General features: G+C 44.6%; 1 protein-coding gene across 1 annotated transcript in view; it reads left to right on the top strand.

Annotated features, from left to right (window-relative positions):
* Nucleotides 1–9,285, top strand: part of FLT3 (fms related receptor tyrosine kinase 3) — a 71,338-nt gene extending 62,053 nt beyond the window's left edge. Inside the window, exons 20-24 of the mRNA XM_034758698.1 lie at nucleotides 772–894; nucleotides 2,662–2,773; nucleotides 2,854–2,953; nucleotides 4,668–4,773; nucleotides 7,928–9,285. Of these exons, the coding sequence (XP_034614589.1) occupies nucleotides 772–894; nucleotides 2,662–2,773; nucleotides 2,854–2,953; nucleotides 4,668–4,773; nucleotides 7,928–8,062 (576 nt within the window). The 3' untranslated portion in view covers nucleotides 8,063–9,285. The remainder of the gene's footprint in view (nucleotides 1–771; nucleotides 895–2,661; nucleotides 2,774–2,853; nucleotides 2,954–4,667; nucleotides 4,774–7,927) is intronic.
* Nucleotides 9,286–18,777: the final 9,492 nt, after the last annotated feature.

The following is an 18,777-nucleotide window of genomic DNA, read 5'->3' on the forward strand; positions in this document are numbered from 1 at the left end:
GAGGACTTAAGCCTACTCATTGTTCCCTAGCTGCTAGGGCACCTTGCAGATGTCAGCCCAACCACTTCTATAGAAGCCATGTTGCTTGAGGTTCCCTGATTACTTCTGACTATAAAACCAAACCTTAGGATGTGTCTGTGTCTCTGCAGCATAGAGAATGAACATATCCACATTACTACAGATTGGGTCTGTGGGGAGTAGTGGATTATGCCGTGGAGAATAGCTAACTTCCAACCCCCACCCCTTACTGCAGTGCCCTCTCCCACTCCCAGCCTAGATATACAGGCTTCAGTTCCTTCTGCTTGCAGAAGTGAAGAGGGGGGTGGGTGGGCTCTAGCCATCAATTAGAAAACATCTGTGGCTCAAGCTATGTATTAGCATTCTGGTGCCCTTTGAAGGTTTAGGTTTATCCCATGTATAATCAAACTGTATTTCTGCTGTTGTTTTTTTCCCTTCTGAAATGATAGTTGCTGGGGAGAAAATTAAATAAGCCACTCACTTTTCTAATCTCAGCCTTCTCCCATTCCTCATAATAAACAGGTAATATTATTCCATAAACAACTAGTAACTATGATGTTAGTTCTGACATCCTGGCTTCCATTGTACATATTAGCATTGCAAAACCAAGCTATTTCACTTTTCCATTAATGCAGATAAAGTTGTTTGAGCAGGGAAAGGTGCAAGATTTTGCAGATGAAGCCAAAAACAATGAATAACAACTTCCATCTATTGTAAAACAATACACAACGCTAATCCATTCTTTCTTTACAGTGTATTCACAGAGACCTGGCTGCCCGGAATGTATTAGTGACGTGTGGAAAAGTAGTGAAAATATGTGACTTTGGCCTAGCTAGAGATATAATGAATGACTCTAACTACGTCATCAGAGGCAATGTAAGCTCACGCCTACTTTACATTTTTCACATAATTGTAAAAACTATAAGGAACTGTTGAGCTGATAAATGCATATACAGTGGGATAGTTATACTAGCCGGTAGTTATACATGTAGTTGGACATACAGGAGAGTAACCTCACTGTGTCACTGAAAAAGTTTTCTTGCCTTGGCAAATGAAAATAATAGATTTGGTATTAGCCTAATCAGATTTGGGCTGGACCCTGCAAATGTTTGTATAGTAATCTAAACATTAGTTAATTTAAGAATATGACACTGTGGGCCAGATCCTCGGCTGGTGCAAAGCAGAATAGCTCCAGGGAAATCACTGTATCTAAGTCAATATGGCATAACCAGCACTTTATAACACCCACTCTGTTTCATATACTAGAGAAGAAGAGTGAGGGAAGCAAGATCTTAGAAAAGAATACAGGCTGAGTCATCGTTGATTTCAACATGACCTCCGGAGTAGGAATTTTTTTGGTGTGTGTGTGTGGGGGGGGAGGGATAATTAGAGCTTGCTCTGTTAATGATTGTATTATTTTAGACTAATGTAAAGGCTTGGGGAAGCTTTTGAGGACAGGGATGAGTAAGGATAGAAAACAAAAGTTCAGTGGCCACACTTAAGAATTCGTAGGGACACCCAGGGTGGTTCCTTTGATCTGTGTGAGAATGAGGACTTGGATGGGGTTTCCCAGGTGTGACAAAGTGGGGTTTTATTCATCTTGTTACATTGCATGTGAGTCTTACTGTCCTATACTAAAACTGTGTGTACCTTCATTTCCCTGTGTACCATGCACCAATTCTTGGGTGGTGGGAGTTGGATGTGTGATTTTTGCTGAGGCCTTCAGGGCAGGTGAGGCTGCCCAGTGCTCTGTACATATGCTATGGTGGTGCCTTCGTAACCTGAGACCCAGGAGGGGTGTGTGACCAGGTGACACCTTTTGCCCTGGAAGCCAGACAAAGAGGAGCAGCTCTCTCTTTATATAAAGCTAGATTGTAACCTTACAACCTGCCCTAAGTGAGGGGCAGCACACAGCTGCACTAGCCCAGGAGCAGGCCAGAGAACAAACTGTGTCAGAGACTCACAGCTCCTCTCCTGATTCCTCATTGCTCTGGGGCTGGAGCAAGTTACTTCACCCCAGTCCACATGTGTGCCCTGCTGGCTACTCAGGTCAGTGAGTAGGCTGTCAAACCAGAGCTCCTCCCACTTCCTGTCTTCTCCACTCCCCATCCCTGTCAGCTTGCTCATAGTGAGTAGCCCCACCTCTCCTCCTCATGGCCAGTATCATATTCTAAGCAAGATCAAGAAGAGGAGTAAGAAGGGGCCTTAATCTCCTGCATAGCAAAGTAAAGACTCTGACAATGTAGCCCACGTAAGGCAAACAATCGTAGAACCTGTCATACAGTAGCCTCATCTACAGCTTGATGAGCTGTTTGCAGCAGCTATTTAAAATAATAGAATATCAGGATTGGAAAGGACCTTAGGGGGTCATCTAGGCCAACCCCTTGCTCAAAGCAGGACCAATCCCCAAACAGATTTTTTGCCCCAGATCCCTAAATGGCCCCCTCAAGGATTGAGCTCATAACCCTGGGTTTAGTAAGCTAATGCTCAAACCACTGAGCTATCCCTCCCCCCCAAATGAGTCTCTAGTTTTCTGTCTGCAATCAGACTTTTGATCGTCCCTGAGCAGTGAGAGCTCTAAGGAGTTGGCTATATTGTGTGTAGAAAATACTAATCAAGCTCCTTTTCCGTCTCTTTGTACAGGCTCGGTTACCAGTCAAATGGATGGCTCCTGAAAGCTTATTTGACAGGATATACACAATTAAGAGTGATGTCTGGTCTTATGGAATATTACTGTGGGAAATATTCTCTCTTGGTATGTTCTATATCACAACAGAAGAGCACCACTTTTCCCTAGCCTCCTGTATGCTAATATTTCCACAATATTTCTCATAGGTGTGAATCCTTACCCTGGAATTCAGGTTGATTCAAACTTCTACAAACTCATTCAAAGTGGATTTAAAATGGACCAGCCATTTTATGCTACAGAAGAAATGTAAGTATACGTTCTGGATACTGCATAGGGTGGGGATTAATTGTTAATCAAGTAACTATTTTTCCTAGTGCTCTTTATATTTATTCCACTCCTTTGCCCTCTACCCTGCCTAACAGAGTTATTCCAGGCAAAATCACATCTTTCTCTAAGGCTGGTGCAGGATATTTGTTAATGTAGCTATTGTCTAGAAGCAGAAATTATTATAGGGTCATGATCAGCAATGAACGTTGTATTTGTTTGAAAAGACCAGTTTACTACCTGTTTTCAATTGGTCCTTACATTCTCAGAAAACTTCCTCTTGGGTTGGTATTTCAGAATCTTCAGCTCCATTCATGCAGGAGGGTTTATTTTCTATAGCAAGGGTTACACAAAATCCATTTTAGATACACCTCTACCTTGATATAACGCGACCCGATATAACACTGTAGAGCCGTGCTCCAGGGGGGAGGAGCTGTGCACTCCAGCGTATCAAAGCAAGTTCAATATAATACAGTTTCACCTATAACCTAAGATTTTTTGGCTCCCGAGGACAGCATTATATCAGGGTAGAGGTGTACTAAATAAAGCTCTCATTAACTTTCTCTTCTTTTTTTACTGAACCCAGCTGTGTCCAATTCAATTCCAGGGAGATGTCAGTGCCTTTAGAAGAGGCGAGTGATAACACAAAAGGGTTTGGGTGGGAGCAGGAGACAGGAGATGCAGGGGCATTGTAACTCTTGTGCTTCTCAGTGTGGACATTACAATCAACATGGAGTCTGATGTGGATATTCAAATTCCATGGAGATTACACCTTGCAAACACCTGTGTCTGTGTGCTCTCCTCCCCCCTGGAGGAGTCCAGGGGACAAAAAAGGAGAGAGGGGAGAAGGCAGAGGGCTGCAAGACATTGAGCATGAAAGAAAGGGAAGGATTTTGGTTTCTCTGGGCTCCCCATTGCAGATCTTTTGACATTTACTGGGACAGCCTGTAGACATGCTGATATCCATGAGGCCAAGTACACATATTGCAGGCTCTGCCTGTAGATATTGTAATGCCTGGGAAGTTGCATATATACATTACAATGTTTATGAGTCCAGCAGGGATTTCTGTGGAACTTATAAACCCCACAAGGTCTTATGTTGACCTTATAAATTCTCAAGGGACTTCTGCAGAGATTATAAACATTGCATGGACTCCTGTGAAGACTCTGTGTGGACTTCATATAAATTCTACAAAGACTTTTGCAGGATTATGCTCCATAAAGATCCCTATGGAGATTATATCACTATGACATTCACTTAAAGTGGGGGCAGGATCAGCCCCATAGACACAGTCCACCATTTCTTAGGAGGGAAATGTTCTCCTACTAGTCTCAATGTGGAGGGTAGACCAACTGAATCATGTTAACATTGCTAAGATCTCACATGATAAGTGATATGTAATATGATAAGTAACTAACAACCCCGGGTGAAATCCTGCCCCCTGTGAAGTCCACCAGGGAATTTGACATTGACTTCAAGGGGTGAACAACAGAGTTTAATGTATGCACTCTCATTCTTTTTATTTGTCTTTCTGAACAAATAAATCAAACCTGAATTATTTATCAATATCTTTCTGATACTCCATAATACAGTCTGTTGATCTTTGGCATTTCTGTAATGCCAGTTACCATAGTATTTAACCATTGATACATTTTCTTTGCAAACTGTCACATATTTCTTCTTTTGTTCCTGCAGATACTTTGTAATGCAGTCCTGTTGGGCTCTGGACTCTAGAAAAAGACCTTCCTTTTCACAGCTGCGTTCCCTTTTAGCACGGCAGCTGGCTGATGCAGAAGGAGCGGTATGCAATCATGCAAACACACAAAATGCTCTGTTTTGCAGCTCTGTATTTTAAATATATCTTTAGAGTCCATAATAAGGTGTTTGGAAATGATGGCTCCTATTGCTGACCCCCTTCATTAGAAAGGATCCCCAGGGACAGCCCATTATGTCCTGGAGCTGGTTTCTTCCCCTAGCTGAGCCATTCACAGAGGACTGAGCTGAGATGTAGGAGGAATCCTTTTTGCAGAATGTTTTGTGTGTTGCTCTAATAAACCGCCTGGGACATAGGGACTTCCTCTTTCCTGCCTGTTTCTCCAGTCCAATGCAGGAAGGTCACTAACTGTCTCTCTGTGCCCACAGAAACGAGTTCCCCTTTTGTAAAAGCTAATGCAGCTGGCTTTGTGGTCTACTGGTAGTGCTGATGGCTGCTCTATGTGGGGATCTGAGTTGGGACATGTTGCAGGGTGTGTGAGGGGCTGGGAGTGCTGTGGGTGCAACATGCTTAAGTCCAGGAGGAGGCAGAGCCTTATGTCATTCTCAAATGACCCCCCTCTGCCAGTAGAACTAATGTTGACAGGGTCTGGAGGGAGCAATAGTCCACCTTCCTTAGATGGAGATGTGTTATCCTGATGCTGACAAATAGGAATATGACAAATAGGATCCTAGAGGAGCTTATTTTCCCTGCCATTTTCCCCCCAGTGAAAAGCTGAACTAACGCCTTTCAAAGCCATAGGTTCCCAGCTGGCTCCCTGCACTTAGCAGGCCAAACAAATTTCAAGGATGGAGTGTCCTTGATCAGCTTTATGCTGATTATAAATTAACCTTGCTGCTTCTGCCTTAAGCCTTGCTGCAGCAGTAGGCTGACAGTAGTCGTTAATTTAACCAAAAAGGGTCCCTTCTCCTTTTGTAGCTCTCAATAGACTCATTGAGCATGCTCAGTAGAGTGCACATACTGTCATCACTAAGGGATGAACTGTACAAAGGGGCTGGGGTTTGTATGTTGCACGTGAGCTTTTGAAGGAGGGTTGCATTGAAGTCCAGAGACAAAATTCCACTGTTGAACTAAAAAAGACATTTTTTTGCCCTTGCACCTTTTATCAGCTGAGATATTTTTCCTCCCAGGGAAGAATTTCCCACAGGGGCTGAATGTTTATTGCTCCTATTCCACATTTTTGCTGAAAAATAGCCTGGATGCACTATCACAGTCTGAATTCAGATGGCAGCAATGTACAAAACTGTTACAGACCATCTAGCATATTTTCTGGCTGTTATTAGCCAGCCCTAAATGTGTTGTGTATTTTCTTGATGTTTTTGTTCTTATACATGTGACAAATACTACTCATGTCACTTCTGGCACTTCTGGAAGGTGCTCGGATTCTACAGGGATGAGGGCAATATAAGAACTTAAACAGAATGATAGATAACCAGTGTGATACTGGCTGCTAGGAAACTGTGTGCAATAGGTAACACTGTTATAAATGATCATTACTAGAGATTAAACATAAAGAATTACATATAGTCACTAATCCATTTCAGTGTTCATACCGTATGAATCTCCAGTGCACTCATCTTATGAGGTAATGTGTGCTGCTAGGGTTGTTGCAGCAGGGATCCTCTCCCTGTGTGTGTATTGGGGTGAAGTTAAGGAGGAGGTGACTCAAAGGGCAACCCCCTTCTGCCTTCCACCAAAGCAGTGGGGATGTAGGGCGAGAGGTCAGTCATGATCCAGTCCCCCTCCATTGAAAGCAGGGGTCTTCAGAAGCCCACTTGTGGGCTGACTTCATCCCTCCAGAGATGCAGGTGGTGCTGTGAGAGTAGATCTGGCCTCAGTGCTTCACAGGTGCCAGGGTCAAGGGTAAAGAAGAGCCAGTAATAGCAACTAAATATACACCTGGCCTGTGAGACAAGATGGGTGAGGAAATATATTTTATTAGACCAGCTTCTGTTGGTGAGCGAGACCAGCTTTCAAGCTTCTCTCTCTGATATCCTGGGACCAATATGGCTACCACAACACTGCGTATGGTTGAGCTGTTTATTGAGTGCAACCATGAGGCCAAGTTCTGTCTTATTCATATGGCCTCATTGGAAAATCTGAAGGGAAAGCATGTAGTAGGGGCTCAATCCTGCAACTCAATCCAGAGCATTCTAGCTCTGATCCAGCAAAATACATCAGCACATGCTTAACTTTAAGCATGTGACTAGTCCTGTTAAAGCCAATGGGACTATTCAGGTGCTTAAAATTAATCACATCCTGAAGTGGTTTTCTGCATTGAGGCCAAAGTGCTCAGTACCTTGTGGGATTGAACCTTTGTTAAGGTGCCTGGCAGATCTCCAGTCCAGGCCTAGCTCTCCTGAACAATCATGAAGAATCTATTCTGCCTGACCTCCAAAACAAAAGTAAGGAAGGTACGTAATGGATCATAGTCACGGAGGCCAAGGAGATGGTCCATGTGTTTGTGCAAGGGAATACTCAAACCCAGCTCTTACACACAGCCCCTTGAAATATTTAATTGTATTCCTAGGTCTTTGCATTCCAGGAGACTGATTTTCTTCAAGTTTCTCACGTCAATAGGACTTAAGGACATCCTTAAGCATATGCTTCAGTGTCTTGCTGAATTTTGGGCTAAATGCACCTGTTTGTCAGATGGGGATCAGATCACTTTCTCCACAGGATTTGAATTTGACCTCATGGGTTTGGAAAACGGATTTTTATCCCCCAAACTAATTAACATTATTTAAAGCAAAATGTTCAAGATGCTGGCAGCTAAGCTGCATCTGCTAAAACATGAGCATGCATCCATTTTCATGCACAAAATTCACATGTGGCTTTATTATAACTAGTCCCTTAGTAACAGCAGTAAATTAGTAAATCCAGTTGCACACATTTGGCAGGCACAACTTATACAACTACTTTTGAAAATATGGTCTTAGATAGTTATTAACTTTACAAGAGAGTGCTTAGCAAAGATTTACTCTCCAGTACTGTGGCTGCAGTGCATTCAACTTTGCAGCTGGTATTCATTATTGTATTACTTGCTATTTTGCTAATATAGTTACACTGAATTTAGATATGCAAATTCAGTATTATGAGGGAAAACTGGATGCTAATATACTCTGTTGTGTTTAGAACAAACAATAATTTATATGACTTACTTTCCCTTCCTAATATATAGGTCTATCAAAATATGGAGAGCAATATTTCTACACACCCTTCCAATTCCAAAACCAGACCACCTGTGAGCAGGGAAAAAGAGCGCCTTCCATCCACTGATCCATCCCAGGATGATGATTCTCAGATAAAAAAATAATCCAGTTTCTGGACTTTACCTAGAAATTCATATAAGCTCTGTATATGATTAATGTTTTATGTCACCACTATAAGTAGAAAGATTATTAGCTGCTGCTATATTAGCATTTCTTACAGGCAATTCCATCATCTCATACCATGAAGGGAACCTTTATTCAAATTCATTATGTTAAGTCCAGAAAATGCATTTACCACAAGCCCGAAGCAATATGTATTTTTAATCAATGACTTTTTGATGCATCTACAACTGAAAACCTTCCAGTGACAGCTTAATGGAAGCTGTATTTAATCAAGGCATTACATTCAAACTACTGTGTGCTGCATTGTAAGCAAACATGAAAATCTTAAGGCATTTTCAAACTTGCGAGCTTTAAAGTCAGGTACCTAAATCCTAACGCTCTGATTTTTCAGAAGTGCTTCTTACACACAGCTCCCATTGAAGTTAATGAGGCTTGAGAGTACACAGCACCTTTGCAAATCAGACCACTTGATTTAAAGACCTAACTTTAAGCACCTGTGTTTGAAAATGTTGGCCGTTATTGCCAAGAACCTAATATGTTTTTGAGTATTTCTGATCGTTTGATTTTGAATCTTTTCATTCCTTTACATTTCCTGTTAGATGTACAGCTTGAGTTCTTATACTTCTGCCAGATGGACACACTTCATTTTTAATGAGGCTATTCTTGGTACTAATTTAGGGGCATAATCTCATCTCTATGATTCAGCAACTATACAACTCACAGGAGTTTTAATGAGAGTTACATGTACGAATCCCACTGCACTGAGATGAGAATATACCTCTCTGTCTCCTTTCCTGCTTTCCTATGAGAAAAATCCCTGAGGTGATTGTTCTTCATATAGATTTGGAGATATATTATTTTCCTGTTGATGATATGGGATGTGTTGGCGCAACTTCTAGGAATGGTAACCAGAGATGTGTGCATAACTCCCAGTGAATCAAGAAGAGAATATGCTTTTTTAACCAGTTTTCTCTTTCTGCCCTACAAGAATTACTAACCACGTTCAGCACTTTCTTTGGTAACTTCAGTAGGTGTATCATTATTTTGATTAAATGGTATCCCATAAATTAAGCTGCTATTTACTAACAAACTCCTGACAATGATTAATAAATCTGTTCTTGTACAGCAATAATGCATTGCATATCTTGGTTAACACTTGTTACTGAATTATCAGATGACAATATTATCAGATGACAATATTTTATACCAGATATAAAATCCTACCTTTGAAATGCAAATGTAGCAATAAACTTTTTTGAAATATATTTTTCTTTTGTTTCTGGAAAAAACAAACATGCTTAGTGTATTTCAAAAGGGTTTTATTTTTCGAATATATGGAAATAGGAATAATTTCAAAACACTCAGAAAAGGGACTGCACTGTTTAGCACATCTTAAAAGCAGATGAAAAGAAAGGGTTGTGAGCCTTCCACAGATAGAGGGGGGCCATTTGAACAGGTTTTTGGCCATTGTGATTTGTAGAGCTCTATGGGATGAACTGTACATGTAGTGCATGCCATTCATGTTACCTGCTGCATATAGCACACACATGTGTGTATAAATATTTTGGGTAAGATTGTGCCCTGCACTGAAGATAGAACAATTGGAACCTCCCTTACAAATCTTGCATAGGCTACCTGGATCTTGGATCTGGGCACACAGCGATAAGTTGGTGTTGTATATTTGCTATTCCCACCTCCAGAGTGTGAAGGGTGGCTGGAGCAGAGCAGAGCTGGAGTAAGGGGGCTTTGAAAGGGAATAATGGCTCTTAGAGCCAGAATTCCCTCCCTGGATGTTCCTGGTTCAGCACAGCAAAGTGCTGGCCCATTCCCAGGCTTGTGCAAAACCACAAGTTAGCCCCTTTTAAGTGGCTACTTTACAATTTTCTCTCTCTCTTTCAAAAAAAAATTAACCTTGGTGTTAAACATGTTGGGTGTTATACAGCAACATGTAGGTGCACAACAGTGACCAGAGAAAATTTATTACATGAGTGTCACAACACTGCAGTCTGATACGGAGAAAGGTACTAGTCACACGTACTGTGTGCAGCTAAAATGTTATTTGAATAATGCCTCTCGGGGCTTCTGGGATGAGGAGGGAGTAATATATGATTTTGTTTCTAGTGCATTTTTTTCCTGCATTTCACCCCAGAAGAGAATAGAATGGCAAAGAAATTTCTCCTTAATAAGGGCTAACAAAATAAAATACTAGGGATGACAGGTAAACTAGTACAATAGTTAAGACACTAGCCTAGCACCTAGGAAATCAAGGTTCAATTTCTTGCTCTTCCACAGCTTTCCTGTGTGACCTCTGACTAGTTGGTTGTAGCCTCACTGTGCCTCAGTTCCCCATGTGTTAAATAAGGATGTCACTTCCCTACTTCACAAGGTTATTATGAGGATGAATACATTAAGGATTGTGAGGGTCTTGGCTACTGCTGTGAAGAGGGCCATATAAGTACCTTAAATGGCTAAGTTTTGTACAGGATGGGCTTTATAGCTTTAAATAAGGATCAGTGGAGCTGCCCAGAGGATTATGGGACATCAATAAAGCCTATGGAACCATCTTTCTAGTGAAAGTCCCTGCTAGAAAGATATGAGAGAGAGAGAGCACTGAAAACTTCAGAAGAACCATTAAACTAAGAAGCATTTGAACAGCAGTGATCCTGCCACAGCCAAAAGAATGATAACATAGGTTTAAAAATTAATTGGATCTGCTACCATAAAAAACATCATATGCTCCCCCCAGGTTCAAAAAACCATTATGAAACAGAGAACAAAATAGGAAATACAATAACAAACCAAACTAAAGTGCAAGATACACTCAACACTACCCCCAACCTTCATGACTGAGGCGCCTAGTTGCTGCTGTGATCCAATTGATTTATTTTTATTTTTCTGCTAGGGGCAGTACCAGTGACCTTGGTCAAATTAGCCAGACTTTTGCCTACTTTTGTAAACAATTGTAAAATCATCATCAACAAGAGAGAGTCCCCTTACCCCTCAAATAGATATACCTCCCCTTTTGACATAACCATGAAGAGAAAAGTCATGACACCTATACCAGAGGAAAGGCATTTCAGAATCTACATCAAGCCTAAAATGATGGGCTAAAGGCATAGCTTGTGAATGTTAAAATACTCTCAAGTATTATAAAGTGTCCATGAGGAGTCGCAGTTAATTACAATTACACTTTTATTGTACGCTAGTATTGAAGAGGAAAAGCCAGGACAACACCCAGGCATTGTTTTAATGTTGGACACTAGGTGGCACCCTAAGATCACTTTTTTAGTTTTTCTGTCCCGGGTTAGCCCTGCACTTTGGTATAGTCGTATGTATATATGATTTATACAGCTTTTGCATATCTAAAGTTTTGTACAAACATAACAGTTAATCCTCACAAAAACTTGGCACCCTGCTCCACCTATCCCTACCCAAGTAAGGTCCATTGACCTCAATAATCAATATTAACATTTTAAGATCCTGTAACTGCAATAAAAGAAAAAAAGAACTATTTTAAATAGCTCTGCCTTGGAGCTTTTTGTCCAAATTCAACATGGCTACTTAATGTGATAGTCATGATGGCCCATTTGCTTCCCTCTCTTAGCTATGATTAATTGAGATGGGACAAATTCTGCCCTCAGTCAGAATTATACCTATCTCAGGGGTAACTCTGGACAGGATTTAGCTCTATAGGTTTATCATTCAGCTAAGTTTTCTACATAGAACCAGCGTTGTCTAAGTGGTATGGACAGTGGATTGGGGGACTGAAACTCCCGGGGTCTGGGGTTTTTTCTCTGCAACGGTGAGAACTTGAGCAAGTCACTTACACAATCTGTTTTCCCAGTTTCTCCTTAGGCTAAACAAGGGCTGGCAGTTCTTTCTTGCTTGTTTTGCCAGGGCTTTACTCTCCCCTTACAGAATATAAGTAACTCTTATTGGAGTTAGATGCACACGAAGTGCCGGATCGAGCTCATTACCTTCCAAAAGGCATTTTCAAATTGTCATACTTTGGGACCTAAAACCATATTTGACCAAGGGCTAAGGCCCTGCTTTGTCTGAATGTAGAGTTCAGACAGCTTAGCCTGAGGAGGGCACATGGGCCAGAGACAGAACTCGCCCCTTGGATGAATCACATCTGAGCTCTAAGGTTAGTTGTGCCCCTAACTCTTCCTGGGGCCTTGGATAAGAGTCTCTGCCTCAGTTCTCCAGATGTGTAAAATGGGGAGATAACTGCTTTACCCACCTCAAAGGTGTGCTGGCGCCTAGGTGGGCACATTATCTCAGATGATAGAACTGCCTGGAAATCCGGTGTTTAGAGAAGGAAACAGAGGTCTGATCCTGCTCCCATTGAAGTCAATGGGAAAGTATCCTTTGGTTCCAGTGGGAGCAGGTTTGGGCCCCATAAGAAGGTTTTGATTTTGTTTGTTTTCATCTTCATGTAGCAAAGAAAGAAAGAAAGACTTGGGAGCAGAGACGAAGCATGGGAAATTTCATCCTGTAAGAAGATTTGGGATACTTATGAGCCAGTTAATTCAGGAGGTTGTAATTTAAACATGTTACTACTTTGGCTATAGCATCCACTATTAGCTACTGCTATAATTCTTAGTGAGCCTCAGCCTGCTCCCATTAAAGTCAAATAAGAATTCAGATACTGTCTTAATAGGAACAATTCTAGTACTAGTAGTGGTTCTAATTATTATTCATACAGTACCTGGGCAGTGCAATGGTGTTTAAATGACAAATAAAATCACCCTCTTATACAAGCCCCAGTCCTACAACCCTTTACTCAAGCCCGCAATCCATACTCATGGAAGCAGTTTTATTCCTTCCTTCAGAGTAAGGAGTTGTAGAATTGGGTCTTTAGAAGGGGTGCTGGAACAATTTGTATAGTGGAGATGCTGAGAGCCATTGAACCAAACTGTTAATCCTGTATATAATGGAAACCACTTGGAGTGAAGGGGTGCGGCAGCCCCCCAACACCCCTAGTTCCAGCACCTATGGTCTTTAGTTGGACATAGAGGGAGATGCTGTCACGCAAGATGCGGTTGCAGAGAAGGCACTGCAAAGTCTCTTGCTATGGAAGACAGTGTAGAAAATAAAGACAATTGGTAATTAATTAAGTGATAATGATTCAATTCACCCGAGAGAAGGCTACCCTGGCAGTTTGCAGCGGATAGTGCTCTAGATGTTTACCAACCATTTTACAGCTGGAATTTCACGTTTTCCTGAGGAATGGAGTCAATATAAAGCCACTAGCAAAATTAGCCTGCGCGCCTGTCACCAGAGAGCCTGTGTCCTGCACTTCCTGCTCGCAGGGGATTCGAGCTTTATTGGGAGCTGTATTGTCAGCTCTATCGCTAGTGATGCCCTGCGAGTTATATAGTCTCTCCGTGACTCGGTTTCCCCATGGGTGAAATGGGGATGAAAACGTTCTCGACACTTACCAAGCCGTGTAATAGGGATGAACAGCACCATGGTAATACTGAATACTGTGTCGAGTCCGGGGGTTCGGGTCTCCTGACCGTGGGTGCTGTGCTAACACACAGGGAGACATACATCCCCGTTGACACCAGTCCGACACGCTGGCTGTCCGTGGAGACATGCCAGTGTACGGCGGAGATCAGAGAGTGGGGAATCAGTATTGTGCTGCTTTCCCGGGGAGCTGGGCGGCCGGGAAGGCGCTGTGACGGGAGAAGTCTGGTGGTATTTACCTCTGAAACGGCCAGAACTCAAACTTGGCCTCACTAGCGCAAGTGATAAGGGTGGAGTAATGTTCTTTCTACGCCCTGATGCCTGTGCCAGGCTGGATCGGGCCCCAGGCAGCGGGCGTGGGCGGGGAAGGAGGATGGAGTGTCCCTCTGCATGGAGGTTCAGACGGTCTGGGCAGCGGGGCATTGGGCTGTAGGCACAGGTCTGCAGACGAAAGGCTGGGGGCTAGTCACTGCTGTTGTAAATTGTTCTGCAATCGCTAGCAAGAGGGCTTGAGGGCCCAACTTGTCCTGCATTTCACAAGTCCCTCTTTTGGGATGTGAAACTGACTTGCTGTCCTTTGTCTCCTTCTCTTCAAAACTGCCACAGGGCAGCGCAGTTCATTTCATTCTCACCCGGTCCCTGCAGTTTCACCAGACCACTCTCTCAGCCCAGACCGAGAGCCCGATTCGGCCCGGCTGGATCTGGGCTCTGCACCAGCAGAATCAATGGGATTTGTGGCAGTGATTTCAGTGGGAGCGGGCCTCCGAATCCTGGTGTAAATCCGAAAGGATTCCACTGAAGTCGATCGAATTAGGGTGCAAACTGCAGCCGAGCCTGACGCCTTAGTAAGCCAAACGTGGAGTGGCGGCGAGAGATGTCTGATTAAAAGCGATGACGGTCTGGCTTTAGGACTAAATTCACGGGCAGTGAATTTGGGAGCAAACCCTGTGACTCATGATCTTTGCTTGTTCCAGGTTCCTATTCACTCACAGTCTGTCTAGGGGAGCACCCACTGTTCATCTCCACCGAGCAGGCAGCCCACTTGGCCACACCTGTCTAAAGAGAAGTTATTTAATGCGTAACCTGGCAAATTCCCTCCAGAGACGGGCAGCGCAAATAGCCCCACATTTCACTGTAGGGCCGGAACGAGCCAAACATTGGCATCTGGGCTGACTGAAGAAAGGGGGCGGGGGTGTACTTCTCTGTAAGGACAATGAAAAGCTGAGCTTAGGCTGTGATTGTGCGTGATTTGAGCGAAGCGAAAGGCAGCCACATTCTCATTAGGTATTTCGTGTGCACCCATTTGTACCCGAGCCCACTGCGAGCAAACGCTCGCCTTCTGCTCCGCTCCTAGCGGCGTGTATTTAAACAACCCTAAAGCCAAGGATAAAAGTATTGGCTTATTCTGCAACTTAATCTACATCAAAGCCCCGGGGGCAGCCAGCTTGAAAAGCTCCAAGATGTTCTTTTAACTCCTTATCATGTCTGTGCTTTAGGGGGAGCCATAAATTCCACAGGTCGGACTAACCCACGGTTCCTCCTTTTCTTCTCCGGCTTGGTCACCCAGGGCTTTAAAACAGTTATTTTTACCTCGCAAACAAAGCGGGGGGGGGGGGGGGGGGGGAGCATCCCCGAGAGAGTCCCGGGGGTGGGTCCCCTGCCCCCACCATGAATACATGATTCCACCACAGCCCAGGAATCCAGCTATGGAAGCGCGTGATAATGGCCAGAAGCCTAGATCTCTCGCTAACCCGAGAGATCTGCCGGGTTTCACACACAGGCATCACAGCCATCGGCAGTGGGGTGTTGCAGGTAAGGAGAGGGTCTCGAGCCGACCCCCTGACTTGGAGGAGCTGGGGAGTGGGAGTCCCAGCTAGAGCAGCGCCCCAAGCCCAAGGCTGACCCGGCTGCGAGTCTAGCAGGCCGATCAATTCGGATCCCCCTCCCCCCCCTGCCAGAATGAGGGGCGAGAGCCAGATCCTCCCGTGAGCTGAGCGGGCTCGGCGCTGCAAACCGGCCTCCCCTTGGCTGAGCTCACGCTCCAGCTAGTCAGTGAACATTTCAGAGCCGGCCCCTGGGACCTATGCGCAATAACTGGGGGGGGGGGGGGGGTGACAAGCCCTGGCCCCGCGCACTGCAGGGGACAGAGGCAAGGCGAGCCCTCCCACACCATCGGGTTAATTCCAACGCTAACATAGCTCCCTGACTCCCCACAGCCGCATTTCAGACTGGCGAAAGGTGGTTTGTTTGATTCCTGCGGGGCAGAGCTGTTTGGTAATGTCAGGCTCCGTCCAGCTAGCCTTCCAGTGTGAACACAGAGCTCACTTTCCGAACGCAATCGGGGCCAAAGTCTGCTTTTGTATTCTGTGCTCGCTAGCCCCAGGCACACAGCAGGATTTGCCAATAACATTTTGTTTTACTTATAAATTCAGGAGAGAAGACAGTGGCTTGTCGGTCCAGTCAGTTCAAGCGGGTGTCAGGCTGCGGGCTAAGTGAATAGAGACGCGTGAAAAGGGATGGTGCTTTATTCCGTTTTGCTTTTACCAAATCCTGTATTTTTGGTTTAAACCTTTTGGCTGTGCCGTGCAAAGGTCGGTTGTCACATCTCATAACAGCAGATATTTAGGGTGATATTCCAATTGGTTCCAATGGGAACAGCTTTGCCCTGAGTAGGAAATATAGCAAGAAGTCTGACGGTGAAGACGCGGCACAACCAAGAGAAGCAAACGAGGGTTTCGTTCCACCCGCAATCAGCGTTTTGCAACTTTTAGGTCAAACCGTTTGTCCAACCTCACACTTGAAAGGCCCTGAAGAGAAAAAGGCTTTGCAGGTGGGCCCGATCCTGCCCGGTGCTGAGCACGCTGGGCTCCCCGGGTTCTGCGATGGGGCTTCGGAGGTCAGCCCCTCGCTCGATCTAGTAATTAATAAACTCGGAACTTGCTCAGCCTGGGGGGAAAATCGTAATAAATAATTATTAGGCGTTAATGATGCTTCAGTTTTGTCCTAGGGGAACGCGGCATGGCACTGAAACCACACGGAATGTCTCAGTGACGGGAGCGAAAAGTTTTAAAGGAGGCTCTTTGTGATGTTCGCATTCGTGTGTGTGGTTGTGTCGCTTGCTCACGGTGGTGTATGTGAGTAAAGAGAGAGAGACAGGGAGAGTGCGCACTGATAACTGGGAGTTATAAGCAAACACCAATCCCACATCAAGGTACTCACTGGAGTACAGTTTAGGTTATTTGTGGTAAAGACCCCTAGCCATGTCTCTACCTGTATTCCGATTTTCTTGCGTTGAAGCATGTAGCAAACTAGGGGCGGTCCAATAATAAAGAACCTTATTTATACAATGAACAACATGGCCAGGATTTGAGAAGGAAAACTTAATATTAAAATACATATAAATTGCCTTGCCCACCTTTCATGTCTATTTGTTGTACCATGGTGTTGCTTTGGGGAGTCCAGAGGGGAAGTGTGTGTGTGTGTGTGGGGCGTCGTTCTGGATTGCATTTATTTCCAATTTGCAGGCATACAAACACTGTACAATCTGTAGGTGTATTACACGATTGTTAAAACCCGTTCCCGATTTGCCTCCCAACAAAGATAAATACAATGCAGTGTAATGGTTGGATATAAGAAGAGATGTAAAAATACAAGTGACCCCCTCCGATTATGTAGCTATGATACCGCATCATACCAATCGGGATGTCCCATAAATAGCAACCGCGGGGCCCTCCTCACACCTGGGGTTTGTTTTCAGCGTGGAGCGCTCTCAGTCTGGGCTCGGGTGACTGGGACATCCCAGGTAACTCAAGCAAGATCACGCAACTGATTGTGCCTCATTTCTGCACTGGAATGATGTTGATTAAAGCCCGGTACAAGCTAACATGAGAGGCCGGGTTTGAGCGGCCCCTGGCAGCCAGGGATCCTTTATTTCGCCCCTCGGTGTTTTCAGATATCGATCAAATAAAATCAGACGGGACCAAATCGCTCGGGACGTTAGAGAGACTCGGGTGTGTTTGATTAACTCTTTTCCACTGGCAAAGTGTCCACGTCGGGGTAAGGGAAGAGACACAGGGAAAAGCAGAAGGGTGACGGGGGAAAGTAGCAGGTGCGGGCCCGATCCTGAAAGGTGTTGCAGAGAGTCCTGGGAGATGAGGGAGATCACCGCACAGGACTGAGGGTCGCCTGCTGTCCCCCCTCCCCCCGTGCCATTGCACCCCCGGGAGTGCTAGTGAGAGACCACATTCAGCCCTGCACTGATTTACACCAGGGCTGAATTTGGCCCAAGCTGTGTACAGAAATATTTTCCGTCCCTTTGTCTCCGGTTTCATTTTTGGCATCGGGCTATTGTGGCTCCATTCGCTGCGCAGCATCTCCATTAAGAACCCCAGTTCGCGCAAGAGGGGTAGTGGTTCAAATGAATCAGTAACACGTTTGCGCCCGACTGAGGCCACATGGTCCAGTGAGCCGAGAAGACCTTGGGTCCTGAGGCAAGATGGGACACTGACTCCCTGTCACCTTGAGGCACTAACGTGACTTCTTTGTACCTTGGTCAAACCTGCTGCAGGACCTGGCAAATGCAGGATTTTTAACGAGAACGGACCTGAGCCTGCAAACCCTCATTCGTTCGCGTAATCCCTACTCACGCAAGTAGCCCCCATAAAGTCAAGGGGGCTGCTAGCCTCAGAAGGAGTCCCTTGCCTTGGCAAGGATTGAATACCAGTTTGCAGCTATTCCGATGCAATGCAACCATTAATAAAACCATAAACCCAAAATAGCTACAATGTGCCCATTGACTGCTGTTCGTGCCCGGTATATTACTTCTCGCAAGAGTTCTGGGTACCCCCCCCCTTCCTGTTCCTCCGCCCTATACATTGTCGCGATATTGACCCGTTCACACAATAGACGACTCTGTCTTGGTGGATGATGGGTCCCTAACTATTGCGATTGACGGGCTAGTCCTCTGAGCTGTTGAATGCTGTTGTTGGCGGCGATGTGCGGATTAAAGGAATAGCTCGGAGGCCTCACCCTGGATTTTATTCTGAGAGGCAAACGCAAGATAAAATAACCCCCCACAAAAATGCCTTTGAATAACCTGGCTATGAAATTCCCCCAAGAAATTGGAAAGGTTTCCATTTACCCCGAACTCGCCTTGTCTGGCTAACAGCTGTTCGCCCCCTAAACCCAGCTGCTGGCTGGATTCAGCACATTGATCCCTCCTAAC

The sequence above is a fragment of the Trachemys scripta genome, chromosome 1, assembly GCF_013100865.1.
Source record: "Trachemys scripta elegans isolate TJP31775 chromosome 1, CAS_Tse_1.0, whole genome shotgun sequence".
NCBI classification, from domain to species: domain Eukaryota; kingdom Metazoa; phylum Chordata; order Testudines; family Emydidae; genus Trachemys; species Trachemys scripta.